Source organism: Phalacrocorax carbo, chromosome 2 (genome assembly GCF_963921805.1).
Source record: "Phalacrocorax carbo chromosome 2, bPhaCar2.1, whole genome shotgun sequence".
NCBI classification, from domain to species: domain Eukaryota; kingdom Metazoa; phylum Chordata; class Aves; order Suliformes; family Phalacrocoracidae; genus Phalacrocorax; species Phalacrocorax carbo.
Genome location: NC_087514.1, coordinates 137,838,693 through 137,864,371, shown reverse-complemented (window position 1 = coordinate 137,864,371; position 25,679 = coordinate 137,838,693). Strand labels below are relative to the sequence as shown.

The 25,679-nt window shown below is 36.9% G+C and overlaps 1 protein-coding gene across 1 annotated transcript in view; it reads right to left on the bottom strand.

Moving 5' to 3' along the window:
* The window catches only part of THSD7A (thrombospondin type 1 domain containing 7A), a 300,628-nt gene that overhangs the window by 5,666 nt on the left and 269,283 nt on the right, over positions 1-25,679 (bottom strand). Inside the window, exons 17-28 of the mRNA XM_064444530.1 lie at positions 23,057-23,062; positions 22,231-22,364; positions 20,717-20,870; positions 19,739-19,880; positions 19,150-19,265; positions 13,705-13,822; positions 10,905-11,050; positions 10,178-10,352; positions 7,912-8,085; positions 6,805-6,900; positions 3,709-3,791; positions 3,160-3,370 (exon numbers count right to left, since the gene is read on the bottom strand). Coding sequence (XP_064300600.1) covers positions 3,160-3,370; positions 3,709-3,791; positions 6,805-6,900; positions 7,912-8,085; positions 10,178-10,352; positions 10,905-11,050; positions 13,705-13,822; positions 19,150-19,265; positions 19,739-19,880; positions 20,717-20,870; positions 22,231-22,364; positions 23,057-23,062 — 1,555 coding nt within the window. The remainder of the gene's footprint in view (positions 1-3,159; positions 3,371-3,708; positions 3,792-6,804; positions 6,901-7,911; positions 8,086-10,177; positions 10,353-10,904; positions 11,051-13,704; positions 13,823-19,149; positions 19,266-19,738; positions 19,881-20,716; positions 20,871-22,230; positions 22,365-23,056; positions 23,063-25,679) is intronic.

Genomic DNA, 25,679 nt, shown 5'->3' with positions numbered 1-25,679 from the left:
AGCTGAGGTCTGGATAATCTGAATCGAGCCAAGATGTGGGGCAGAGGCAGCAATTGAGATCTCCAGAAACCCAGCCCCCGGGCCCGCTGGTAGCAGACAACCCTTCAGTGTGACCACAGGGCAGCCAGTCAGCCTGGGACACATTTATGCTGTTAGCATCACTTTCCGTTCTAGCTCCGCTAAATCAATCTGCCTGTTACTCTTCTTGCTATTTAATTTTAAGTTTTTAAATACCTTTGACATGTGTTACCTCACCCATACCCTAACTGCACATACACAACTTTCACTACTGCATAAAGTTGTAATTTTCCAATCTCTCCTCCTACCAAATGCAAGTTTTATTGTTAAAAACAAGCAAAAATGCACTAAAAAAGCCAACTCATGCTCACAGGTAGAACAGCCGTCTGTTCTTAATAAGGACTTCACCTGTGCACGGCCTCTGCAGTTTGTATTTTGGACAGGATGTCCCTGCACGCTGAGGTTTACATCCCACTCTCCTGCTTGCCTTGGCCTTAGATGCACTCACTTATCCCAGGAAAATGAGGGAAGAACGGTGTGACTTTGTGGAGTTTTGCTCTGAACCTCAAATGAGTATGTCACAACCCCAGGTCAGTACATGTTGTTTGACTCGCTACTTTTGTCTGACTAATTATGCAAATTTCTAAATGACTTTCTGAAAACATTCCTTTACAGGAGGTCAGCTAGCCTTGTTGCACTTCCTTGATAATGAAAATTCCATAAAAAAGCTGAATTATTTCATTTACAAGGGGCAAAATTTTTATTTCATGAAGTCATGTGTATTTTCAACAGCTAAAATTTTCCTGACCGAATACTTATTGCTTCCTGATACCTCTGTAGAACAAATAGGGATTATGAATGCAGTTGATGTTTCTACAATGTCATAATAACAAAAATTAGTCAGACTGACTTTGCTCAGATTCACAGTAGTGCTCTCTCTTGCTGTGCAGTTAAGTTCAGGCTTGCTGTTCCCAAGCAATGCAAAGTCTTGCAGTCTTGCGGACAACTTGTTCAAGACTAATCAATATAAAAACGTTTTAGCTTTGTTACATTAATCAACCTAATGAAACATTAGAACTGATAACTGATACAACCGAAATAACTGATGCATTAAAGATGGATTGAACAATAGATTTGACCTGACATATGCAACGATATGATAATATGAATGAGAGGAATTCAGACTTCAGTACTGCTAAATAGGTTAGTTTCTTCTCTCCTTGGCTTATTTCTGTTGGTAAATGTAGGGGTTTTCAGGTTGGTTTGGGTTTGCTTGTTTTAAAATAGTATTATCTCCTTGAAAAAAAGACTGGCATTACCTTGAGTATGGATTTATTTATTTTTGTCAAAGCAGGGAACTCTGTTAATGAGGTCGCTCCTATTATACACCTACAGGCATCTAACTAACTAATTCTGAATTCCCCCTGGGTAGATTATTTCTAAAATTACAGGGGAATTGGCACACCTGAAGAAGATAGTTTTAATACTTTTGTTTCTGCAACTGCAATACAATTTGTTGAAGACAGTGAAAGAACTATTTAAAATCTAGACTTAGAAACTGTGAGGAAAGGAATAATCATGCTAGAGTAAAGCAAAACCTTTCCAATAGATACCCAATCCTTGAATTAAAACAATGAAGCATAAATCTCATCTGAAGTGCAAAATGCTCACTTTCTTCCATATTTGTTCATAACCTTCACTGGATAAAGTATTAGTTCTATTGGTAACATTGTTTTTGTCTGAGCTATGTTTACTTCCTAACTTGAATTGGTGGAAAATTGGTACATTTTCATGAAATCTCTGAACTGCTTCTTGCTCCAAAAACCATGTCTGAGCTCGTATGAGCATCCACGTCCTGAATAGTTGAAGGTAACTGTCTGACATTTGATTATTGTTGGCACTCTGGCTGCTACAACCCACCCTCTGGCATTTTCAGGTGGAGTTAGCTAGAATGAGTAAAAGATAACAAATTTGGTAAGATGCTATTTTTTAAAGGAGGACCAGAAAAGCTTAAATTTCTTTTTTTATTGTGGATTAAAGTATTAACTAATTAAAGACCATTTTATTGCAGGTATCAAGTATAGTATCACAGTACAAATAACAGTAAATATTAGTATGACTAATGGGATCTAACAGAAGTATTTCTAACCCGAACATGATTTAATCTGCTTACTAGAAGTATTGCTGTAGTTCTCAATTTGTAGCATTTTACGGATTATGCATGTAAATATACTGTTTTGAATTCTCAGATTAAAAATATCCATAAAAACTTTAGAAAGAAATGAACGCCCTAAGATACAAGTGTGTTAGAATATTTAGCTCTATGTGATTTAAAAGACACTTAAGAAGATATCCAATTGCCCTCGTCTTATAATTAACATTTTGGACAAGCACCATATCTCTCTATGTGGAAGTATTTTGTTAATGAAAGTTTTATTTACCTCAGTGCTTAATAGTACCAGGATATATTTACTGAAATCTGATTATATGATGGACTTCATAAAGTATTTTTTATGGGATAACTGTCTTATATTTCATGCCACACTTGCACATAAGTCCTTGGTCGGCTTTAAAGTATATGATCCAACATAAAAGTAAATATTGCCTATAGAGACTTAGAGCATGTCTATGCTAAATATCAATAATATGGTTAGCTCTTGCCTAACATGAATTAGTTTAAATATGGATATGGCAGAAAAGCATTAGCATATCTGTACTGATTATTTTCCTACAATTTATGCTACGGCTGCAAATTTTAAGCAGCCCTTACCCTTTGCAGTCTTCAGTGCTACCTTTTCATTCTGTCAACAGCATTATTGGTTGAGACAGCATAACCTAATATCCTGGTTTGCATCTTTGCAGCCAGCTGCCTTATAAAGTCACTTCTGTAAATTTTAACATGTAGAAGGGATTAAAAGGAAATCTTCTGCAACACAAGATTTCATTAAATATATTGGTGGAGTAACTGAGAAGGCTAGGGATTTTCTTATGTCTCTTCTTTTGTTTTCAGTCAGGGCAGGTGCCTGTCTTCTTAAATGAACACTTAAGGGTTTTTCTTTTCTTCCTTGGCATCACAAAAATGTAAATGCCAGACCTTGCAGCAGTACTTAGCATTAAGAACTGCTCATTGCATGACTTCACCTGGCCCAAAAGGCTGTAGAAACCAGGTCCTTCCTCGTCCTGACTGGTTACTGGAGGGCTGGGTAGGGTTCACAGCTCGACTGGTTTTCACATCTCCCTTTTTGTCCTCCATGGTGGGGATCACCACCACTGGGATGAGAGTGCACTGTTCGAGTGTGCCATCAGAGGACATAACTTCAGTGTATCCATCTTCACAACTGCACGTTCTAGTCTGTAGGGAACAAGTGTTTTACACTGTGTAGCAGAAAAACACAGTTTTCTGTGAGCTATAAAGCGTAACAAAATGGATGACTGGAAGAGAAGACTGTTTTGATGAGTGCTAGCCTGGGGAGTACCTCTTCATGTATTTTTATGAAGGTTTGTACCAAATCAACAGAGATTATTCAACATTTAATTGAAAGGCAGAAAATGGTCTGAGGTTGATTTTAACAAATAAATGATTAGCAAAATCTCTGAAAATACTATTTGTTGGCATAATCTTTGTAATGCAGAGAGATGTCTCGGAAGCCCTCACGGGGGTGTTTTATGCTCCAATGCAGTAGCACATACCTCACTGCAGTAAGCGTGGGGTTGACTGCACGGTGGGTTACATGACCTGTCAGCATCTGGTTGGCGCATCACTAAACAGCCCCCTGTAGGACAGAAAATCATATTTTGACATGGTAATTTCTCACCACTGATGAAATTACTGATGTCATTACTTGCTACAGTATGGCATGGATTACAATTTTATTGCTAATTTGAATTTAAGAGTCCTTCTATTATCCCACGGTGAAGGATAATTGGTATCAAGTATTTTCTTATAGGTAGACTAAGGATACAGCACATGTATTCGCATTCATGTGCATTTAAGAGAACTAATATTTAGCCAGTGAACCTTTTGGTTTTCCCTTTGTTACTTTGGTGGATTGCTCAAAAACCAGTTTAAATGCTTTGTTGTGCTTGAGGGAATAGATTTTGGTTCTATAGGGCCCTCCTTATGACTGACATATTAAAACTATGGCCACAAAGAACATAAAAGCATATTTTTGATTTATATCTTTGCCTGTTAAACTGAAAATAAACCACTCATCTGGTTTACGAATGGATACGCATTTCCTGCTGCTCCTCAGTAGTCACTTTTACTCATGCTATAGCTTTGCCTCTTATGAAGCTACACTTCGTTCTAGTCTAAGACAGATTTTTCAGAAGGAAAGAAGTGTTATCAGTAAAGCACATACTGAATGTTGTGATACTGATGATACAGTGGGTTTCAGTCTTTTTCCTTTTTATCCTAGTTCTCATTTCTACAGCTTTATGTACAGTGCAGTTATTGTTATGGACCAATAAACACAATCAGGCTTTCACTATCATTTCAGCCAGAATGACTTTAAAATACATTTAGAATCAGTTTGAATTTACCTGGGTTTCCTTCTAGCTTACAGAAGAGGGATGTGCATCATGTAGCTTAAAATTTATACTGCTATAGGATGACTTATTTTGCATCTTCCAAATTAATAACGTTTTTATACTGGTGTGATATGATGATGAAATCCTGATAGCTGAGGTTGGTCACGACCATAGCAGATGCAGTTAGATGTGGTTACGTAGATCCAAATGTTAACGGGATGGCCAATGAGGAACAAATAAAACCCTGCTGGTTGCCATAAGATTTCCCCACCCCAAAAAAGGAAAATTATACATCCTAGCATACAGATCACATGCCTGTGGGAATCTATGTAATAATATATCAGTCATCCAAGGAAGCTGCAGAAGGAAAGAGTTGCCTCATCGCCCATGGGAAACAACACCTTCAAGTAAAAAAGAACTATTCAGCACAATAATATTATGCAAGTAAGTAAATAAATAAAGGCCATAAACTACCAACAGAACCCATAACAAAAATCTGATAACATCTTGATTAAAATACACTATGTTAGAGCCAAATGTGCAGCAATAAGGCAGCAAAGAAACACAATAATCAGAGATATAGGTTGGTTCTAGACCAAAATAGGTAATCTCCATTTAAATCAATCGTGTATATGCATCTCCAGTTTGAGCTTTAATACTGTAGCTTATACATACCACTTTCAAAAAAACGTTCAGATGTAAATTACAGTCTGGTTCACAACTGTATGCTTCATGCAGGGAAGTTTTCACAGAACATTATACTTAAGTACTTTATTTGGAAACTATCAGGCACACACAAAAAATATACTTTTACATTGCATGGAAACTGGTGATTACGTTGTCTGGAACTTTCCACTAGTCTTCATTTCAAATCAGAAAGTTATCATAGCATTAAGACCATGTACAAACAAGCTTTGAAAAAAACTATACAGTATAGGTCCAAGGTTAGTCTGCCTAGGAGGTCCCATCATGGAAAAATCTGCCAACAACACACATTCATACACTTGTCTTTCCTGGAATGTTTCACATGGCTGTATTCAGTCACATCAGAACAAACTATTATTTTTATGTGACTGACAGTGATTTATTAATATATTCTGAATTTAACATCTCAGAGCCATAAACACCTAGACACTATTTACTCTGAAATCATGTAGAACCTTTAAATAGATAATATCTCATATTAATCTCAATAAGAATTCTTACTTAGAGTTTTACTTACCATACAAGAATCTTAGCTAGGCAGGAAGCAATCAGGGAGCATAAATAATGCCCTGTTGCATTCATTGCAAAGATGATGCATTTTAATATTCTTAACAACACAAGGTGACACTTGCAAAAGAGACTTTGGACTATAAAGTATTATTTCAAAACCTTGTAAAAATAACACAGATATTTTATTTCTACTGCTACAACAGATAGTAGTGGTGTATTCCATCATCAAGAATTATTGTATTGGCAGTCCATGAATTAGAGGTCCTCTCCTGTGACTGACCTGTCAGTAGCTGGTATTAAGCATGATTTTATAATCTCTGGGATTCTTTCACTGTCACCTTGGCTCATATAAAAATTACATAAACAACAAATGCATAACTCTTAGCTTAAATGAATCCCTAATTCTTATAAATAAATTCATATAAATAGATATATATGAAGATTTTCTTGAATTCAGAAACCTCAGTCATTCTTAATTCATGGTGTTTTGTGCTTTAGTTTGCACAAAAATTAACTGCATCCCATAGCTGTCCACTGAAGTATCCTGATATATGTTTATGTCCCAAAAATGAAGAAATAAACTTATATTAGCACATTTATTAAAATTTGATATTTTGTAATTTTAAGATGTATGATACATACATGATATTATTAAGCTTTGCATCTCTCTCTGCCTCTGTATAGGCACTGAAATGAACTTTAATACATAAAAGTTCTATTTGTTGTAAGGCTTGAAATCTGAAACCCTAAATTTAGAAGTGTAAATATGTCTATGGTAAAAAAATATACAAAGTAAAACATTCCAGGTCCAGTACAGAAGATAATAGTTATATTTACTTTTAGCATTACATGCTGCATAACTCTGGAAAAGAAATGACATCCTTAGTAGCAAAAACATGATTCAAGATAACATTGATACTGATTCATACATCAGAAACAAGTGTTTTTAGCAGATTCTTTTTTTAAAAAATCCATTTGTTGGGAAAAAATATGATCCACCTGTTTTCCAGACTTTTGTGTGTATATAAAAAAAGGAGTTACCTGTGACGTTTAAACCATCTGACCTTTGGCACCACACGGTTCGAGAAGATCCCTTCCATGGGCTAGCCATCCACTTGTATTCATAGCACTGGCCATCTACACAGAGAACATCCACTTTTCAAGAAATTTGATTACAACGTTTGAGGCTATCACTGGCAGCAGACACACTCATCAGTAGACCATACTCATTATGTTTAATGGCTTTTATGGCTAGGTAGGCTCTTTCCTCCTTCACCCAGCAACTCAGAAGAGTGCACCGCACACATGGAGGTCCCAAGGTCTCCTGCACTTACTGGAAACATAGAGAATAGACCAGACGTGTCCTGGACACTAACTATAATGGTTGTATACACTGCTCATGGAGTAAGTCTAATGTAGTTAATGGGCAAAACAGACGTTTCCAATAACCTCATAATGGTTGTAGCCCATCTGTTGTGCAAAACTCATTTAGAAGTCAGGTTCCTTTCCTCGTAACACTGAGCTTCAGTCAATGCTCCAGTGCTTGGTGAAGTGGCCTGAGCTGCATCTGGTTTCACTTCTCAGCTCTCCTGTACACCTCTCATCTAGCCTGGGATAAATTATGAACTTCTTCTGCACCTGGAGCTAAGAATAAAATTCCTTTTTGCCTCATCTGTCTGGCCTCTGAATGGACAAGAAACATCTGTGCAGGAAATGTCTTAGATACTCTGTCCGGTACCAGTGGTAAGCATGACTGAGACTTTTTAATGTCACTGTCGTGTAATTAACAACAATTCAAAGGGTAGAGAGATATCTAAGTTTGGTTATTCATCAAAAGGTAAAGATTTTTTTTTTAATTAATTTTATCAAGCAGGTAAGGCAACTATTTTTCCCCACATCGTAAAAGGAAGTTTCATTATTAAAAAAGGATCAGTTCTCCAAAGATTGTGCTTAAAGTGGTAACATATGATAGTTAGCATTTGAAAGTTTTTCTGTTTACAGTTGCTTCTGAAAAACAAAAATTTAAGTGCATTTCTACATCTACCAAATCTGTATTTGCCTAAATTTGATACCATGAAAGAAAAAACTATCGTTGTTCTTTATTTTCTTTCATACAGGAAGTGGCATTATGTGTATTTTGGTGCTTACCATTGCACGGTCTTGTTTCCAAAGCCTGTTCTGGACAGAGATGTTGATTCTCTAATTCCTGAATGATCACTGCCCGAGATCGGACTTGTATCCCTCCAAAGCCGAGATCTTCACCATTAACACAGGTTAGCTGACAAAGACTCCATTCTGACCATTCTCTCAAGTAACAGTCCCCTGTCAAATATCAATTTTATAAGGTGAAGAGTTTTTTGCACTGAATGTCTTAGAAAAAAAAGTCCAAATCCAGTTTAATTATCCCTCTTTATTGTTCTTTTCATTCCTCTTTTCAAACATTACTTATACTTAAGATAAGATAATATTTTAACACTCTCTGAGTATCTGTACAGTAGAAAATAGTAATAAAAAGATTATACAAAAGCCTACTTGTTCTAAAGCAGGGTAGTTTCCTGTAGCATTCCCAAAAGATCACTCTCATTTTGAATTTCTGAGTAACACTCCACCCAATGTCTGGATTTTTGTAAATTTTAGGGTATTGTACACTGTATGCCTCACACTAAATTTATATATCTTGTTCACACTACTTCTTTGATCTTAGAAAGATATCTTGTCTAGTTTTAAAAAGAACAATTGTTGCTTATCCTCACACAGAATTTATCTAAACAGAGAGTAGAAGCGACTGCTGGAACATTTTTTGCAAGAAAGGGAAATGGGAAGGTGATTAAAAGTCTGCTCTGGGTATTTCATGTTAGCAAAATAGAGATTTGCAGAATGTTATTTTATTGTGTAAAACTGAAAAATAAAGTTATACTAATGACACTAACTAGCATGATCAGCTAAAGAACGTTTAAGGAAGGTCTGAGGCACAACACAAAGAGACCATTTTGTTAAGACTGCAGTAGAAAACAGGACTAGGCTGTGCACAGACTCATAAATAAACCTCTTAGTTCTCATTATTTCAGTGAAAGAGCTATTAAAAATTCATGCTACCTTGTGTTATACTGATGACAGATATAATCAGTACTGTGTTGACCAGATGCCTGATTAATGAAGGAATTTTATTTGCCAATGTTAGGAAAGCATGCAAGGAAATGAATAATTGAAGAACTGATGTATACATAATAGGAAAACAAGTAGTGATTTTTGGAAACAATAGTTGGAGTGTATCATTAGCACATCCCCACAGGGCAGTTATTCTTGCAGGCTAAATGTGAGATTGCTGAAGAACGGGTTCCCGCTCAGCAAAATTTTAAAAGCGAGCAGTAAGCAACTATATATTTTTAAATAAATTTGACTAACAAGAAAACATAAGTACACACTTTTTATTCTTCCAATTTTCATCTAATAACTAAAAATATGTGAAAATCATGCAACTAGAATGGTGTGCACAAAGCAGTGATGGAAGCCTCTCCATTTTTTATTATTTTCTATTTATTGAGGCAACTTTACCTCCATTCCAATCTGAAATGAATTGGAAAAAAAATCTGAGAAAGAGGAGAGTTGCAAGAGAACAAAACCAGTACTAGTATGGAATGATAGCTGCATTAGAAGCGAAGGAGTTAATCACTACTTCTGAAGATACATCACTACTCCCTCTACTGAACAACAACCATATACTTCAAATTCTATAAATAAGTGTTTGAAATGAACTGGAGGGGTTTCACTGGAAATTAAACAGCTGTTATAGGCTCTTAATCCTTCTCAGTATGAGGGTCATGGACATGATCATTTATAATGGCTCCTTTGAATTCAGTCTGCAAGGGCAATGACAGTGCACATCACGCCCAGTGAGTTAAACAGTTAGAAACGCCACATTTTCACAAAGATCAAAGTACTAGTTTAATTTGGAATAGCCCCTTTAAACAAAAAAATAAGGCTCCCTAGCTTAGCTTTCTTAGACAACCATAAAAGGCATCAAGATCTTAGCCACTGTTAACAGTATGAATAAAGCTGTTAGGTGATCTAAGCACTTAAAGCAAATATTTAGCTGTAAACCAACACTATTTCTTATGGAGTTAAACACAGGTTCTACTTCAAATGATTTTTGTGAAAAAATATATTCTTATTAGGTACAATCTGTGACTGAGACACGTATTTTATAAAATTTAAAACCTGGTATTTTTTATAATTCATTTATTGTCATGAAGCTACTATCAGAAAGTAACTCTGTTAGTCATTTGATGGATGAATCCAATCAGTAAAGCAGGTGAAAAAGATTTAATTGCTTGTGGCTAATGCTAGGCACTGATAACTGTAATGATACCCAACCAATCTTGAAATGCAACATTTATTTGAATGGCCTTGTTACCTGGACAAGGAACAGTGCAGGTTTCCTCAAGTACCATCTTCTTATTACCATCTATAACAGGCTCTATTTCTCCACATAATTCCTCATCTACTGCTTTGCCAACATCTTCAGTGGATCCATCAAAAACCACACAGGAAATATTCCTCACCCGTGTTCCCTCTCCACATTGAGCATCCTGGGGAAGAAGGACATATACGGATGCTGGACAGAAGCAAGTGCCCGAAGACTAGATCTGAGCTACATGACACTGTCTTCTATTATTTTTTGCTTGGCTACTTATTAATTCCAGTAGAGAATAAAAAAAAGACATTGTTCTTCTGAAACAAACAAACAAACCAACCAACCCAAACCAAACCAAAAATTCTGCTGACTGCTACCATCGTTTCTTAAAGTATGGAGCTAATTCTGTCTTTGAATTGCAACCACAACAGCATCTCAAGTGGAGATCTCTTGTAGGATGCCAATCTATTTCCACAGATACTCTTTTAAAATAGAAGAGTTTCAATTAGTAGCAAAGATACTGCTTAGCTACCAAAGTTTACATTTATACTGTGAATATGTGTAGGACATTGTTGTGTATGTTGACAAATATGAACTCTAAGAATAAATCTTTCATTTTTGTATAAGATAGATGGAAGCAGAGTGTTATGAAGCAGGTATCTGTGCATATCACAAATATGCCTAGATATACAAGCTCCTTAACTTCAAAGTCCCATATGGCTTTTACCTCTACTTTGCATGCAGACCATTGACCATATTGCCATCGATAACAAGGTTTTACTGGACAGGGTTTAAATTGCTCCATCTGAGAAGGACAAGGCCTCCCATCACCCTGAAATGGCTGATTTATGGTCCTTCTTCTGATCATTTTTCCTGTAAATAAGAAATAGCAATATAACTAACAACAAAGTGGCTAGACCGATTTATTCCTCAAGATGGTTTTCTTTTGGTGAAAAGTGTTTGAATAAAGTAATTTTTTCCACATCTGACAAGTTGGATTGTAAAGTAGATCTTTTGGCTCTTGTCTGTTATATGGATTTGTATTTTCCAAGTCACACACTTTATAGTCTGTCAATTGTTTGTACTGCAAGAAGTTTGGGAGGATGTCTGATTAGGATTTCAGATTGCTCCTGTAACAGCAAACAACAGTAGTAATTTCCTAGTTCAGAAGTCTGGGGGAAAATACTCTTTCTGAATGTGACAATATGTTCCTGGCACTTCAGTGAAGATTCTGGCTCCTCATCTGGAGTTTGCTGCTAGAAGAGACCAATATGTTCTGCTCTCCCGAATTAATACAGAATCATGTATCCCATGATTGTCTGATTCCAGCAACCAGGAACATCTTGCAACTTTCCCTCACTGTCTGTCTGGATAATGTGACATGCAGATTTTGCAGGAGATGAAGGATTCTTTACTCAGGCCCAAAGAAAATTAAAATACAATAGGCTTATCCAACATTAATCTTCTCTTCAACCATGGGTAGCACACTACCCAGCATCACTGAGATCATTGAGAGGTCATGCGATATAATTAAAAAAAATTTTGTGTGCCAGAAGTAGTGATAAAGTGGCTGCTCTAGAGTTGGTACCTCACAAAGGTTTCCACAAAACCAAAACAGCTGTGGTGTTTTAAACTATATATAGGCAAATACATGAACCAAGTCTGAAATAAGATGTATATATTTAAATTTGTATACTGAGGCTTAAAATAAACAAAGGCATTACATAGATTTACCTACATAACACCCGGTATTATCTGGCCGAAATAATTAATCTTTAATTCTACATTTCAATCTGATGCATTTGGAATTGAACACCCTAACAATCATGACACAAATCTTTTGCTGAGAGCAAGCTACACAAGCCATGATGCAGCAGCAGAACTATATCAATCTCCCAGACAGCTTTGTTCACCGCAGCTAGTTAGAAAGATGCTTGCCAAGTTGAGCCTCGTCATTCTTGGATTGACAGCTGCTCCAGCTGAGATGTCACAGGAGAAAAAAAAGATTTTTGTGAAAAGTACTGAAGGAAGAACCCAAAGAACAACAAGGAGCACAATTTTTACATACTGGATTCTTCCTCAACTTTATGGGTATTTGCATACGTGCACAAAAGTGGCTCAGCTTTGTGGTCACTGGGTTTATGAGATCGTTATTACTTGCTGAAAAACAGCAGTTACTTCCAACTTCCTGCTTAATACGAAAATTACAGATTCAAGGATTAGATGTGAGGTTGCCATCACCTGTTAAAAAAACTGAAAATTTGAAAGTTATTTTACATTACTATTTAAAATAATTTTTCTGACTTCTATAAATAAATTCTATACTTGGAAAAATCAGGGATTTCAGATAGTGACCCACCTTCACATTTTGAAAAAGCACAACTATAATTCTCATTCAGAAAAATATCAGGTCAATTGTTCAGGTCTTGTATATAAACAGAAGCTTGTAAAGGAAAGCCTTCAGAAGAGCTGTTAGTTCAATTCTGACTCTATAAGGAATATTTTGAATATAGAAGTGTGGATTATTTGAATGTGGAAGTCATGCTTTAAGGGAAGCTCAAAGAACTGAAACTTTATTACACTATTAGATACCAAGTATCAACTTATTAACTGGTATCATTAACAAATGAATAGGTCTTTCTGTTGGGATCCTGAGACGGCCAGAGCTTTCAGGTGTTTTTGCCTAGACCTTTTCCCTGTGGAACACAAGGAACACAAAAAGATGCAATATCCTTTTACTCTGAGCCCAGCAGTTGAAATTGGATTCCATACACAGCTAACCATCCAGCATCTGTAGTGACATATTACAGACATGTTTACAGAAGGAAAAGGCTTCATAGATGGGCTTCTACCCTTCTCTTTCAGTAGTCTGTATACCTTAGTTGCCGGGCACAAAGGTGCTTTCAGGTCCTTATTCTGAGACATATCAGTGCAAATAAATAACAAGAGTTCCTCCATAACCAGTATGTGCCTTTGATACCCATTCTCTGACATAGATTTGATTTAAAAAACTTAGATAGTGGTTAGCAACATTTTGGAAAAAAAATTAATGTGATCACAGTGAAAGTAACTTGTCCCCTCACCCTTGTTCTGTGTTTGAAAATGTGGAATTCTGCGGTAAGTAAATTTGTTCGGTTTAATCATTGTGTTCTTCTACAAGTTTACTTGTTCTAAATGCACCAGTAACAAAACTTAAGAGGAAATCCCTCCCTCGTCTTCCTCCCCCCACTGGCTGAAAAATAAATATTCACAGCAGTGGGTTTTTTAGTCTCAGTACATCATTCATCATATCTCACTTTGTTCCCAGAGTCAGAAACTATTGTGGGCCAAATTCTCATTGTCTTCTGTGAGTACAGTCTCACTAAAGCATATTATTTCCATGATTAATGTTGATGTAGATCCCCATCACTCTCCCTAGCTAGCTATATTTTCTAGTTCTGTGAAAAGAGATATTATCACTTTTATTAAAGGAAAAAAAAAAAAAGAAAAAAACACCTCAGTCTTTAATGCCAAAGATGCAGACTGACCTGTCAGGCCACATGTTTGAGAGCACTCAGACCAAGGGGACCAGTCAGAGAGCTGGCAGTTCACAGGACATTCCACCACACAGGACATATTCATTTGCCATGTCTTCTCCAAACCAAGCTAGACGAAAATATTAAATGGTCAGCACATAACATCTAATCTGTGTCATCTGTGCAAGGTATCATTTGGACATGGTCAATCTGAGACAACTAAAGCTTTAAGCAAGCATGAAGTCATTACTGAATGAAAAGTAAAACAATTAGGACATTTACAAATCTCGCATCATGACAGTCCTAATGCATATGCTGATTTTTAAATACATGCTTAAATCCTATTTTTATCAATTATTTCCTAAATTAGAGCCTATAAATGTGGGGCTTCAGCTCTACAGTATTAATTTACCCAATACGTAAAGGACAAAGTATTTTATAAAGTATTAATAAAGTATTTTGAAATAGGAATATAAAAATACTGAACTATCAACAGCAATTAACAAATGAATTCAAGTGATGCTAGGAGCCAGGTCCAAAACTAACAAAAGGAGGAGGATGAACATGGATAGTCAGTTTATTGGTCAGAAGATGTTGCAGGTGCTATAAGTTTACAAGAACTCAGGAGAGACTGGACAAGTCAATGGAAGAGAAATATGAAGGTTTAAACACACAGAAACCACATCGGGCAAATGCAGTCCAAGAACTGAAAACAGGTGGAGGATGAGAGAGGAGTAGATGGAAACTCATGTATGTCTGTCCTCCTTATTCTTCCTTAGGCATCTGCTCATGCCTCTCTTGTTTTTTTTCCTAACATGGTGTGTAATTTTATTATATATATTATGCTATCCATTCTGCTGAATGCAAAAATATTGACATGACATTGACAATGATTTATTCTAGAAAAAAAAATAGCTTTGCATGTTTTTCTGAAAAGCTTTGCAAAAAGCAGAATCCTCTAACATTCCTAAAGCAAAAGCTGCAAGTGCTGGAGGAGTATGACAGAAGGGGACACAGAAATAGCCAGACTCACATGTTTTCCCAAAACTACATTCTGTACCAAGCTCCCCTCTGGGCAAGAGTCAGCCTAACAGTAACAAATGATGGAACCCCCAAAGGAAAGGAAGAGTTTTGTGGCCATGCTTGGAGATGGCACAGTGGCTACATCATCCTTTGGTCTTATCCTGTAAAGCCATTTCTATGTTCTTATAAAATTCCATAATCCAGTTTTTCTCCATCCAAGGAAGAAAAGAGATATTCTCACTAACACACATGAGAATATATGATGCACGATGGAATACAACTGATGGCAAAATTACTAGCATGACAATAATAATCCCTACAGCCTGCATAGCTTCAGAATGAGTTAAAAGGATAGGTTGATTACAGTGTGTATGATTTAAAATGTGAAAGAAAATCAATCATGCCAATATGAACAGGTCTGCAGCTTCCCAGCATAAAAGACTGCCCTCTTCATTGTCCCTCACCAGTGGACCCCAATCATCATTGAGGCCTTTCAGAATCCCAGGAGGCTGTGGATATCTTTAAGTAGATAAAATCCCCACATAGTTTAAAAAAAAAAAAAGCAAACTAGACATTTCAAAACCTATTAATTTTAATGACTGGAAAGGTTAATGAAATAAAACCAGCAGTTAAGACTTTATAAAGGAAATAAAAACACTATTTCCTACTAAATGCAAGCACAGAGCAATAATTAGGCACAACATTAACATGTCCTCCATAAATAAACTACCATAAGTACTGGAAATGTTTCACCCTGATAGACTCACCAAGTCTTAAATCTGCATTTGCAGTACCATTTATTGAGACAAATGAGGTTTTAGACTTCTGTTCTGTTTTATGCATCAAATAATGAGTTCTTGGCTTTTCTCTGTGGAACAGTATAACCTTGATTATCCAGCTCCTGCACAGAGGCAACACCTCAAACCTTTGGGTAATCTAGAATTTGGATAATTAGGAAAGTAGAGAACCATCTTTGAAGTCTATATTTGGGTCAAATCTTCTGACCAAAGGCTTTAAGACCTGCTGAATTGATTCCTGCCAATTATAGAAACATGACTGTTTTCTTTCAAGACTGGCCTTCTCAGCTGGACCTTGGCAGCTACAGAAGGAAAGGACCAAGAGAGATATTAAAGGCAAAGAGGAGAAAGCTGAAGGCCAGATTACCCACAGTGATCTGCCATTTCCATGTCTTAGATACTGAAGTGAAACAGATTTGGTGAACAACTGGCAGGCTGCAATTTGATATTAATCACATATTATTTTCTCATCCCTCTCCTTCCTTCAACTGAACCACAATTCACCCAGAAGAGCTTAGAAAACATATGAAAAAGTGTTCAGTAGCTTCTTTGCTTGAAAGAGCCTCTGTTCTGGATGAGTTGTGGTTTCTGATTTGAGAACGGCAAGTACTAGAGGAGTAACACTGAAAGCTACCATTGAGCACCCTGTACTCCTGGCTGCACACACCAGGGGCAGCAGGCTGCCAGACCAGCATGCTCTATAAACCCTGCGAACCACGAAGTGCATGTATTTGCTTATAGGAGTGTTTGGCACCTCTACCAGAGGTTAATCATACAATCTGACAAGCAGAGTATTTGCCAATGAAACAGAGAAGTTTGCTTTCTAATGTAGACAAAACTGCTGGTTTCTAGGCTTTTCTGATCTTTAATTGAAGGTAAATGAATATAAATAAGCCCATAAATATGAATATGACCAGGACCAGCTTGCTTTAGGTGATTTGATTTTCAAATACTCAAGACAAACCGAGTTCTTGTGATGTGCTAATTTTGTAGAGTTCGAGAGCAAGTAATCCAGTATTACTGTGCCTTGAGAGTTTGAAGGGAACTGTGTTAACATAACGAGGACTTGGAAATAAGCTCTAGAAATTGATTTATCCTGGCAGTAATCAGGATGACCAGCTAGCTTCTTTAGCTGATTGACTGAAACAAACACAAGATCATACGGACACATTAGGAAACCAGAACACAGAGTTAAATGTTAGCATTTAACTATGCTGATGTTTATACCTGGAGATGGTGGTAGTCAAAAGACAGTGTGGAGGGGTTTTTTATATATGGCTTTTATTAGTTTCTTGAATGACATATTATATAGGAACTCAGACATTGCAGTCAGGTGACTTCGTTTCTTAGGGATCAGGATAGGTTTAGCTATACTAATCTTTCTTCTTCATGTATAATAGTAAGAGTCATAATTCTGTAAATTTATCTACACATAAATTAAACAAAGCTTTTGTTTTATTCACACATCTAGTATAAAGTTTTATGATAGCTCAGGGGAAATACCATTAGCTAAGTCATTACAAAATTATTTCATCTTTCTCTTTTCGTCAACTTTTGTAATTGCATGCACCTTATTTTGAACTTCACTTAATCTTTCTGCACTGCCCTTGTAATGCAAAAACACAGCAAAAAAAAACCACCCCACCCTGAAGGATCACCTGTGATTAGATTAGTAAGAAGGACACAGTATATATTGACATTTTGATAATTTCTTGAATCCTCTCATCTCGTGACCTGGAAGGTTACAGAGTTGGCCTTCACATCTTTAGAGTGAAGGGTCTGGTAAGATCTGAACAGCTTGGCTTTCTTGTTAATCAGTTTAACAGGTTTTACTCCTCACAGTTATTCGATCAGCCTTTGACCTTGTTGTACCACTGCTTATACATCCATAATTCAACAAATAGTCTTAACAGTATGACTGGGGAGTGGATCAGAGCTTTCTACAGGAAGATATCTCTCTATATGGTCTAGCATATCAAAAAGGCAAATATGACTGTATTACAGCAGTTGCTGATAAAGCCAGGACCCCACTGTAGTGATGTCTATTGGGCAGTCATTTACGGCAAGTAGCTTTTGAGATATTATGTTGTTGTCCTAATTATTTCTCTGAGTAATAAACTTTCATTTCTTAAAAGCAGGAAAGCTCCAGAAGTTTTCTGCAATGAGACTTCAGTGTGAAATGTAAAGATTTGTTCTAAACGTTGCTCAGAATCTTTGGTTAACAACAGGAATAATTTCTTGGCTCATGGTGAAAGAAATATATTTCCCCTTAAAATCTAATAAAGCACATATTTTTCTATTTAAGTATTCATGTGGATAGATATTTTATATAATGTCTTGGTATGAATTAATCAATATTGCAGCCTTTTACAAATAAGCTGAGAGCCAAATTTTTTTTCTTTTAATGCATTAAAATATTAACAGAATGCATTAATGCATTCCCCTACTAACTTCACAGAAACTTGCTGGTAGGTAGCCAGATCCTGAGTTTTTTCCTGAGGCATAAATCATCAAATTATTAGATTTGATTATAAACCCAAGAGCTATGTGTGAAGGAGAACTTAGGACAAAAGTAGGCTGCCAGCCTCAGCTGAAATCTCCTGCCTTTGCTAAGGACTTACGGATTCAGGAATCCAGGATGTTGGACGGGGTTGGGGAAGCCTAAGCAGGTCAGATACACCATTACAAAACTGTAGTCCAGAGTACATGATGAGTTTCCTGACTCCCTCCATTTCTGATGAGACACTCCTCTATGGGCACGTCCTGAAGAGCATCCGCTAGCCAGGAAGGTCCAGCAGAAAAGGTGTTGGTACCAAAGCTGCTGTGGAGGCTGCTCCACCTTAGTCCCCTATTGCAAGTGATTTTGTTTCTGATATCAAGGTGGTGGGGGAATGGCAGCTGAAACAAGTTCAGTTACCTTCCATCAGAAATGCATGTAAGATTGCCCTTAACGTAACACTTGGTTTGTTTTCTCATTTTCCTTCACATTACTATCTCCATGCAATTGAAAACATTAAGACCAACACAGAAAATGTCAGAAAACCAGTGCTGTCAACTTTGAAATTTGTTTGAATATTTGTAAAATGGCGTTTTCAAAATTTAAGTGCTCCTGCCTGCCAGTTAGTTCCCTATACATGCTCCTATTTAATATTTCATTCATGCTGCACATTTTTTCGCGCTAGCTTGGGTATCGTTCACATTGCACAGCTGGATACAAGAAGTTAGCATTCAGCCCAGCTGCAGAATGGCACGTGAGAAATAGTTTTCCAACACATTGAGTAAATGATTGATGCTGGCAGCTGTCCAAGACTCCATGCAGAAATTGTATCAAATTAGAATGATGATTAGTGTTCTGATTAAGATTTATTACCTTTATTCTACTTTATTAATTATTGTTTCTAAGTAATTTCCTTCAGGACATAATAATTACCGTACGTTCACAGAGGCACTTAAAAGTAACCGAAGGAAATTGTATAAAAATCACAGTTGCTGGCACAGTTCATTTCAGAGGTACTTAACAATCCATGAATAGTGTTGCAAAACATCTGGCGAAGATGGGTTACATGCCGTATAGCTCAGTTGGCTCAGCATTAATTAGCACCATTAGAAGGGAGTTTACTCACAGGTACTCACTCACCTCTTCACAGTACTTCAGGTCAACTGATTTGCCATCACTGCGAACACAGTCGAGCATCCGTGTTTTGATGCCGTTACCACAGACGGCCTTCTCGCTGAGCTGACACGTGCTCCAGTCTGGAAGTAAGGAATTCATTAGCGTAGCAGACATTTTAGATAAAACTCATAATGATCCAATGTCCCACATAATTCTAATTCTGATGGTCTAAAATAATCCTCACAAGCAACTTCTACACACGCAGGGGCTCACGGAGCCCAGCTGCTACACGTTTTTGGAAACAGCGACTTCAAATAGCCGGTGCCATGATGCCTTCCTGACAAGTTCATATTTGGTTTTGTCTGTGTGGATATTGAGCAAATCACAAAATGGTAGGAGAAATGCATTTCTTGGAGTTACAGCATCACACTTCCCCCAAGTTGCAAAGCCTCCAGTAATATATTATCTGGATCAAATAGCCTGAACCAGTTTGCAGTACAAGCTCCACAGCTCCCTCTGGATAAGAACGGAAAGTTGAAAAAATCTGCCCAGTGAGGCAAATATAAGTAAGCCATAGTCCCACGCTGTCAGTAGAGCATAACACCACAAATACCTGTCACGTTGTAGTCATAGTGGTAGCAGTTTTTGTTCAAAGTGCAAACTTCTGTCTCGGTGGCAGCAGGACAAGACTTTCCATCATCTGGTTGTCTCAGGGATTCAGCTGACCTTTCACGGACGCTACTTACATTGCACGGCTTGAAAGGGAGATTGGAAACAGCTTTCATGTTTTGGCACCCTGATACCATTTCATGCAACGTTATAACAACCTTTCAAGTAATCCCTTCACAAAGCACAAATGTAAAATAACAGGCTCATTCTGTTGTGTAAGAAACCGTTTCCGTGTTATTTCAGAGAGGATTTAGTCTGCTCTTTCACCTTGGTACCACCCAATGTGAAATACTCTCTAACTTGGTAACACCTTGGTACTTTTCTAACTAGTTCATATTTCAGTAGTAGTGCTTTGGAACTATTTCACTCATAGACTGGATGTTGGGATGCTCACTTTCCAAATGCTATAATGTAGTGCACCAGAGCCCAAATACTCAGAGGTCCTGAAACACTTTTTCATGCTTGGTTTAGGGGGTTTTTTTTGACATTTCTTTTTGAAATTGCTGGCAGGAGGGGGAGAGGAGACCCAAAATTATCTTTCTTTGCTCAGTCTTGATCTACAGACTGCTTGTTACAGGATACTGACATTTTTAGTACACTGCTATGGAGGGGCTGACAGCTACGCTCAAAGATGGACTCACAAGCCAGTGCCAAAGTTATTCCACCACACAGAACCCACCCCATGCTGAAGAAAGGCCACTGGGGACATTATATTTTGTGTTTTGGAACAATTTCACTTAATGGAAAATACTGGCACACTTTATCTGCCACCAACTATCAACGACCCTAAATACGACAGTAAAGACAGATATTTACACATGTAACCACTGCTCAATTCAGCGTCTTTGCACAATATGTCATGTATACATTTTTAAAGTATCCTCCTAAAACTATAAACATTACACCTCAGTATACTTCTTACCAAAGAACATCGAGACCATGATCCCCATTCAGACATAACACAGTCCTCTGGACACGGTAATGTGCATTTTCTAGCACCAAGTGGCATCTCTTCAGGATCACACAGATAATCCTCTACAGTGTCAGAAGGACCATCCACAGTGTTTAGCATGCACCTGGAAAAAAGAACTGCACATAAACTGCATTTGCCATGGATATTGTACAGTAACTGTATTCCACAGTGTTCTGAAGCATCTTAACATTTGGTTAGCACATAAAGAACATGAAGTAATTGAAGTAACAGAACTAAGTATTGATCTATGAATATCCAAGCAAAACTGAAGAGCCAAAAATAATCCTCGTTTTCACAGATCACAGCATATAAAGAAATACACGGAATTTAAATGGTCCCTATCAGTGATTTGCTGAGAGTTTCTGTGCAAGTGATTTACTTGACATTAGCTTACCTCTAAGCCAGAATAATGTGAATCATCTATAGTTTAGACATATTTTGTGCATGCTTCAAAGGACAATTTTAAATCTAGAAATATTAAAACTTTTAAAACTTTATATTCTTAGTATTAATGCCTAATTTACACAGATGCTTTTAAAGTACCGTTATGTTAAATTAGCAGGTGGAGACCCAGTTAAGATGAGAAATGAATACACTTAGTTTTGCAGAGCTGAAGTCAAGTCTTCATTCCACAGTATTTCCAGTGCTGTGGTATCTACTCTTAACGTACCCCTTCCACCTGCCAGCAGAAAACTAACTAGTACATGACTAATATCATTCAAATTAAGAGGCTTCCATCTGCTTTCCAGAATTGCAAAAGAAAAGCTCATATCAATAGGAAGCCTTCCACACAGAGATAGATATTAGGAGTTTCTTCCATTTTTTTTTTTTTCAAATATCTTACTTTATTAGACTAAACTAATTTTTGAAACACTCTCTCTGTTCTAAGGTAAACACAAGAGATACAGCATGACCATATATTAGCTTTGTGGAATTAGTACTTTAATGGCATTATGTCATAATAAATGAAAAGTTAGATGTTTCAGAGTTCTAGGATGACGAGCAAGCACACAGGATGCCTAGATCATGCTCAATAAACAACAGAAGATTTCTGGCTTTTTCTATTTCACTTCATTCACTTTTGCCACCTTTTCCTGTAATAAGTGTAACCATTATTCCGAAGTCCATATGTACTTAAAAGTGTTTTTTAAATCATAGTTTCATATAGAAAGAGGACCTCTTCACCTTTCAGAAAAGCACTAAAATCATATGTTGCAGTGGTTGTCGTAGTATAAGTACAATATACATTAGTTTATAAATTAGGAATCAAGGTCTATATCCCTAACCAGTAGACAGAGCCATACTGCAGTCATTGAAGCTATTCTGATTTATATCAGCCAGGTTCTGGTCCAGTATCTATGGCTAGACAACAATATACGTTACACAGAATTACATCTAATTAAATACAGCCATGGCTGAAAGTGAAGGTTCTCTAAGGTAAAGGAGGAGCAACACTGTTTTACCTGACTTTCCTCGTTTGAACACCTTCTCCACAGTTCTCTTTTAAGTCCACATTGGTCACCTTGCAGACGCTCCAAGGCTCGGTAACCCATACGTACTGGCTGCAGTCACTGTGGCAGGGGACTACCTCATATACCTGGAATTCACATTGATTGTCAGTTTTGTTGGACACAAGTAAGGTAAATATGCAACAGTGATCATGCAAAAAAAAAGGTTAACGCTCTTTTTGGTAAGAATAACAAATGTAAACTTGCTGATTTAGAGTCCGTAGTAATATTGCAGATAAAATACTTGATAGAAAACTAGAAATATAAAAAGTCAGAAGCTAAGATATTTAATGACAGATTCCCTGGTTTTCTCTGCTGCTAATCCCATGCTATGCCATTTCCACCAATAACATCAACACAACTAACATAAAATCTGTAACTAGGCTAGCTCACAAGAAAAACTTTTAGAAAAATGCTGCTAAAATTCTGCTAAAACTTTACTTCTATCCTTCTATCTTCAGTTATTCTATCCCAGTGTTGTTAGTTGTGGGTTTTTTGTATTTCTAAAGAGCGGTGAACTCAAGGTAAATTATACGAATATATACTGGTTCACTTTATTTTTCATTGTGGATGCTTAAAATCACTTTAATATATTAATGTGCCAGCATTAGTATTATGTTTAGCTTTGAATACAGATTTGAAATAGTATCTCAATATAGTAATTTATACAGTGTTCCATACATTTTCTCAAACATACAAAAAAAAGGACAGACAATGTAAACATTGGAGAACAAACAGGAAGAACACAGTAAGGTTACCCCTCTATTTTAGAAATTCTTACCTGAGCCTGAAGAAAGTATTTTCATGAACCCAAAAGAAAAACCAAAGATAAAAAAAATTATTAGAGTGAAGCATATGAATTTAAATGGCATTCATTTAGATTTTATTACAAACAATATTCTATCACTTCTGCCAAGCAAAAGGCATGCAATTTTTCCTTTTGGATCTCCCTTGCTGTCATGAGGCATTTGTGCAAGAAGTTTGCCCTTGGAAGAAAATAAAAGTTTATAAATCACAACTAGTGACAAGAGATGGCAACTTATCTAGTCTCTTTCTCAGACCCTAACACACGATAAAACTGTTTTCCCATTTTGTCTGTAACGAGCATCAACTCTTCACACAGTAGGGAATCCAGTCTCCCTAAGACAAGAGAAAATCCTCAGTGGTTTTGGAGAGGATACTGGACTTCTCTACTAACTGAAATTGTTCTGACAGCATTAAGTACAATAGATTCAGGGGAATAAAAGAAACTGGCAGTTCTCATCCTTCCAAAAGCTCCTAAGTCCTTCATTGAGAATCCTAATTATGAATAGATTACTTAAAGCCCACTGCCTCAAAATTATCTTATACCAGCTAACTTCACATATCATTCTGGGTATCAAGTCAGCACAACTAGTATTTCTAGACAATCTAAGACATTGTCTTATATAAGTCCTTGATTGCTTTTCAGCAATACTGCTTGGACAGAAAAAGAGGGCTGATGGGTTGATAGTTTATCAGTTAACCTGCAACTAATTACCACTGGTCACAAAAAATATAATGCCTTGAACAATGAATGTGTAGAGAGTCTGATATATCACCACACAGCTGACTAGCCCTTGCACAATAAGACCAGCGTAATCAGCATATTTGGGTCTTCTTTGAACTACATAAGCATTAACTCAGGCATAAAGATGGGTGGTGTAAATGCATGCTAAGGAAGGTGCTGGATTCAGTGCACAACTGTAGTCACATGGGAAGTGGCACTTTATTCTTGTCCAGGATTTCCAAAATGAGAATAGTGAAGCCTTAATTTAGGGAAATATCTCTATATGTCTCACCCTGGTTGGCATAAGGGGAAATAAATAAATGCTGCATATTCAAGAGCCTTTCAAATAACATAAAAATTGGATATCTTGCCAGTATGCCAAATCAGAACTTTATATTGAATTGCCTGCATTTAGTGGTGTCCTCCTGACCCTACTGGCATTTTTGTAACTATGACAGCAGGCCATGGCAGCTGGGTGGTGTAAGGACTGCATACCCACCTGCTGGATAAGGAGGCAAATAATGCCTGGAGCCAAGGAAGAGAAGGATGTCCTTATTTTCTCTAACAGCCCCAGATTAGCCTCTGTATTTTAAATCCTCTGAAGGCCATCGACATGACTTTATAATAAACCTGACTCTATTATTATTGTAATTATCATGAGTTTTAGCCTAGTGAAGTGGGTGCTAAGCAGGTTTCACTCATTTGGAGTATGGTTTGGGAGTCACCCTGGTATGCATGGCTTAGAAGGACAGATGCTCAATAAGACATCTAGCATTCACTGTGTTCAGTCCCCCTCCAAAATACAGTTGTACATGTCAGCCCTGAGAGATGTTGAGCAACTTGCTCTTAAAAATTGACAAATGCCTTAAGCACTTTATTTCAATGTTTCACTAGCCTTACCATTAGAAAGTTTTCCCAAGACTTTACCCAAATCTGCTTGCAGCAGTCAAAGCCTTCTGCTTTTTATCCTATCCATGACGACCATGAAAAATGGATTATTTCCATCTTCTTTGAACAGCCTTTTATGTACATGCTAGCAAACTGCCAGCATCCTCCCTCGCATCTTCTCTTCCATGTGCTAGACAACACTTTGTAGTCTTTCCTCAGAGTTCATAATTCCTAGATCTCAGCTTACAGCACAGCGCCTCTATACGTTATTTTCCACATACTTGTGGGTACCAAAGACCCAGTTGAACCCTTATGCTTTGTATGTAAGCAACGAAGAATGTTACATATAAATAATAAATACATAAATTTAAAAAATTACATTTAATAATTGAACTAAATATTCTGAAGAGTCAGTAGTTTTCCAGCTGAATGAATGGTGGATCACATTTAGATTAAATAATTAACTCAAAATTAGAATGCAGGTGTATTCCCTGCATGTTTCTGAATTGATAGTGAATGTATTTAAAATTAAAAGATACAGCCTCTATATTCTTCAACATTCCTATCTTATCTGTAGAGCTCCCTTCTCATGAAAGTATTATATTTCAGTTTTATTTTTACAGTAATTACATTTTGAGTTATCTGTTATTATTTGGTAAGTACCATGTAACACTGCAACAAAACAAATTTGACTCAAAGTACCGGTAGAGGGCAATAGTGTTGCATACAAGTGGCTAACAGACCTCTAGCAAAATCACCTTCGATGCAGAAAAATACAAGCCTGTTATGCACTACATGAATATTAAAGAAGGAAAAAGACGTCTGTATAGACTATAATTTGCTCCTATTGAAACACATTCCTCCTAATTTAAAGCATATTTACATGTTGACCCAAACCAGCCAACCGTCATTCCAGTTTGTATTTCGTTAAAATAGATCACAAACTTAGTTTATTAGCTGCAGTTTAACACTTATTATTTTCTAAATT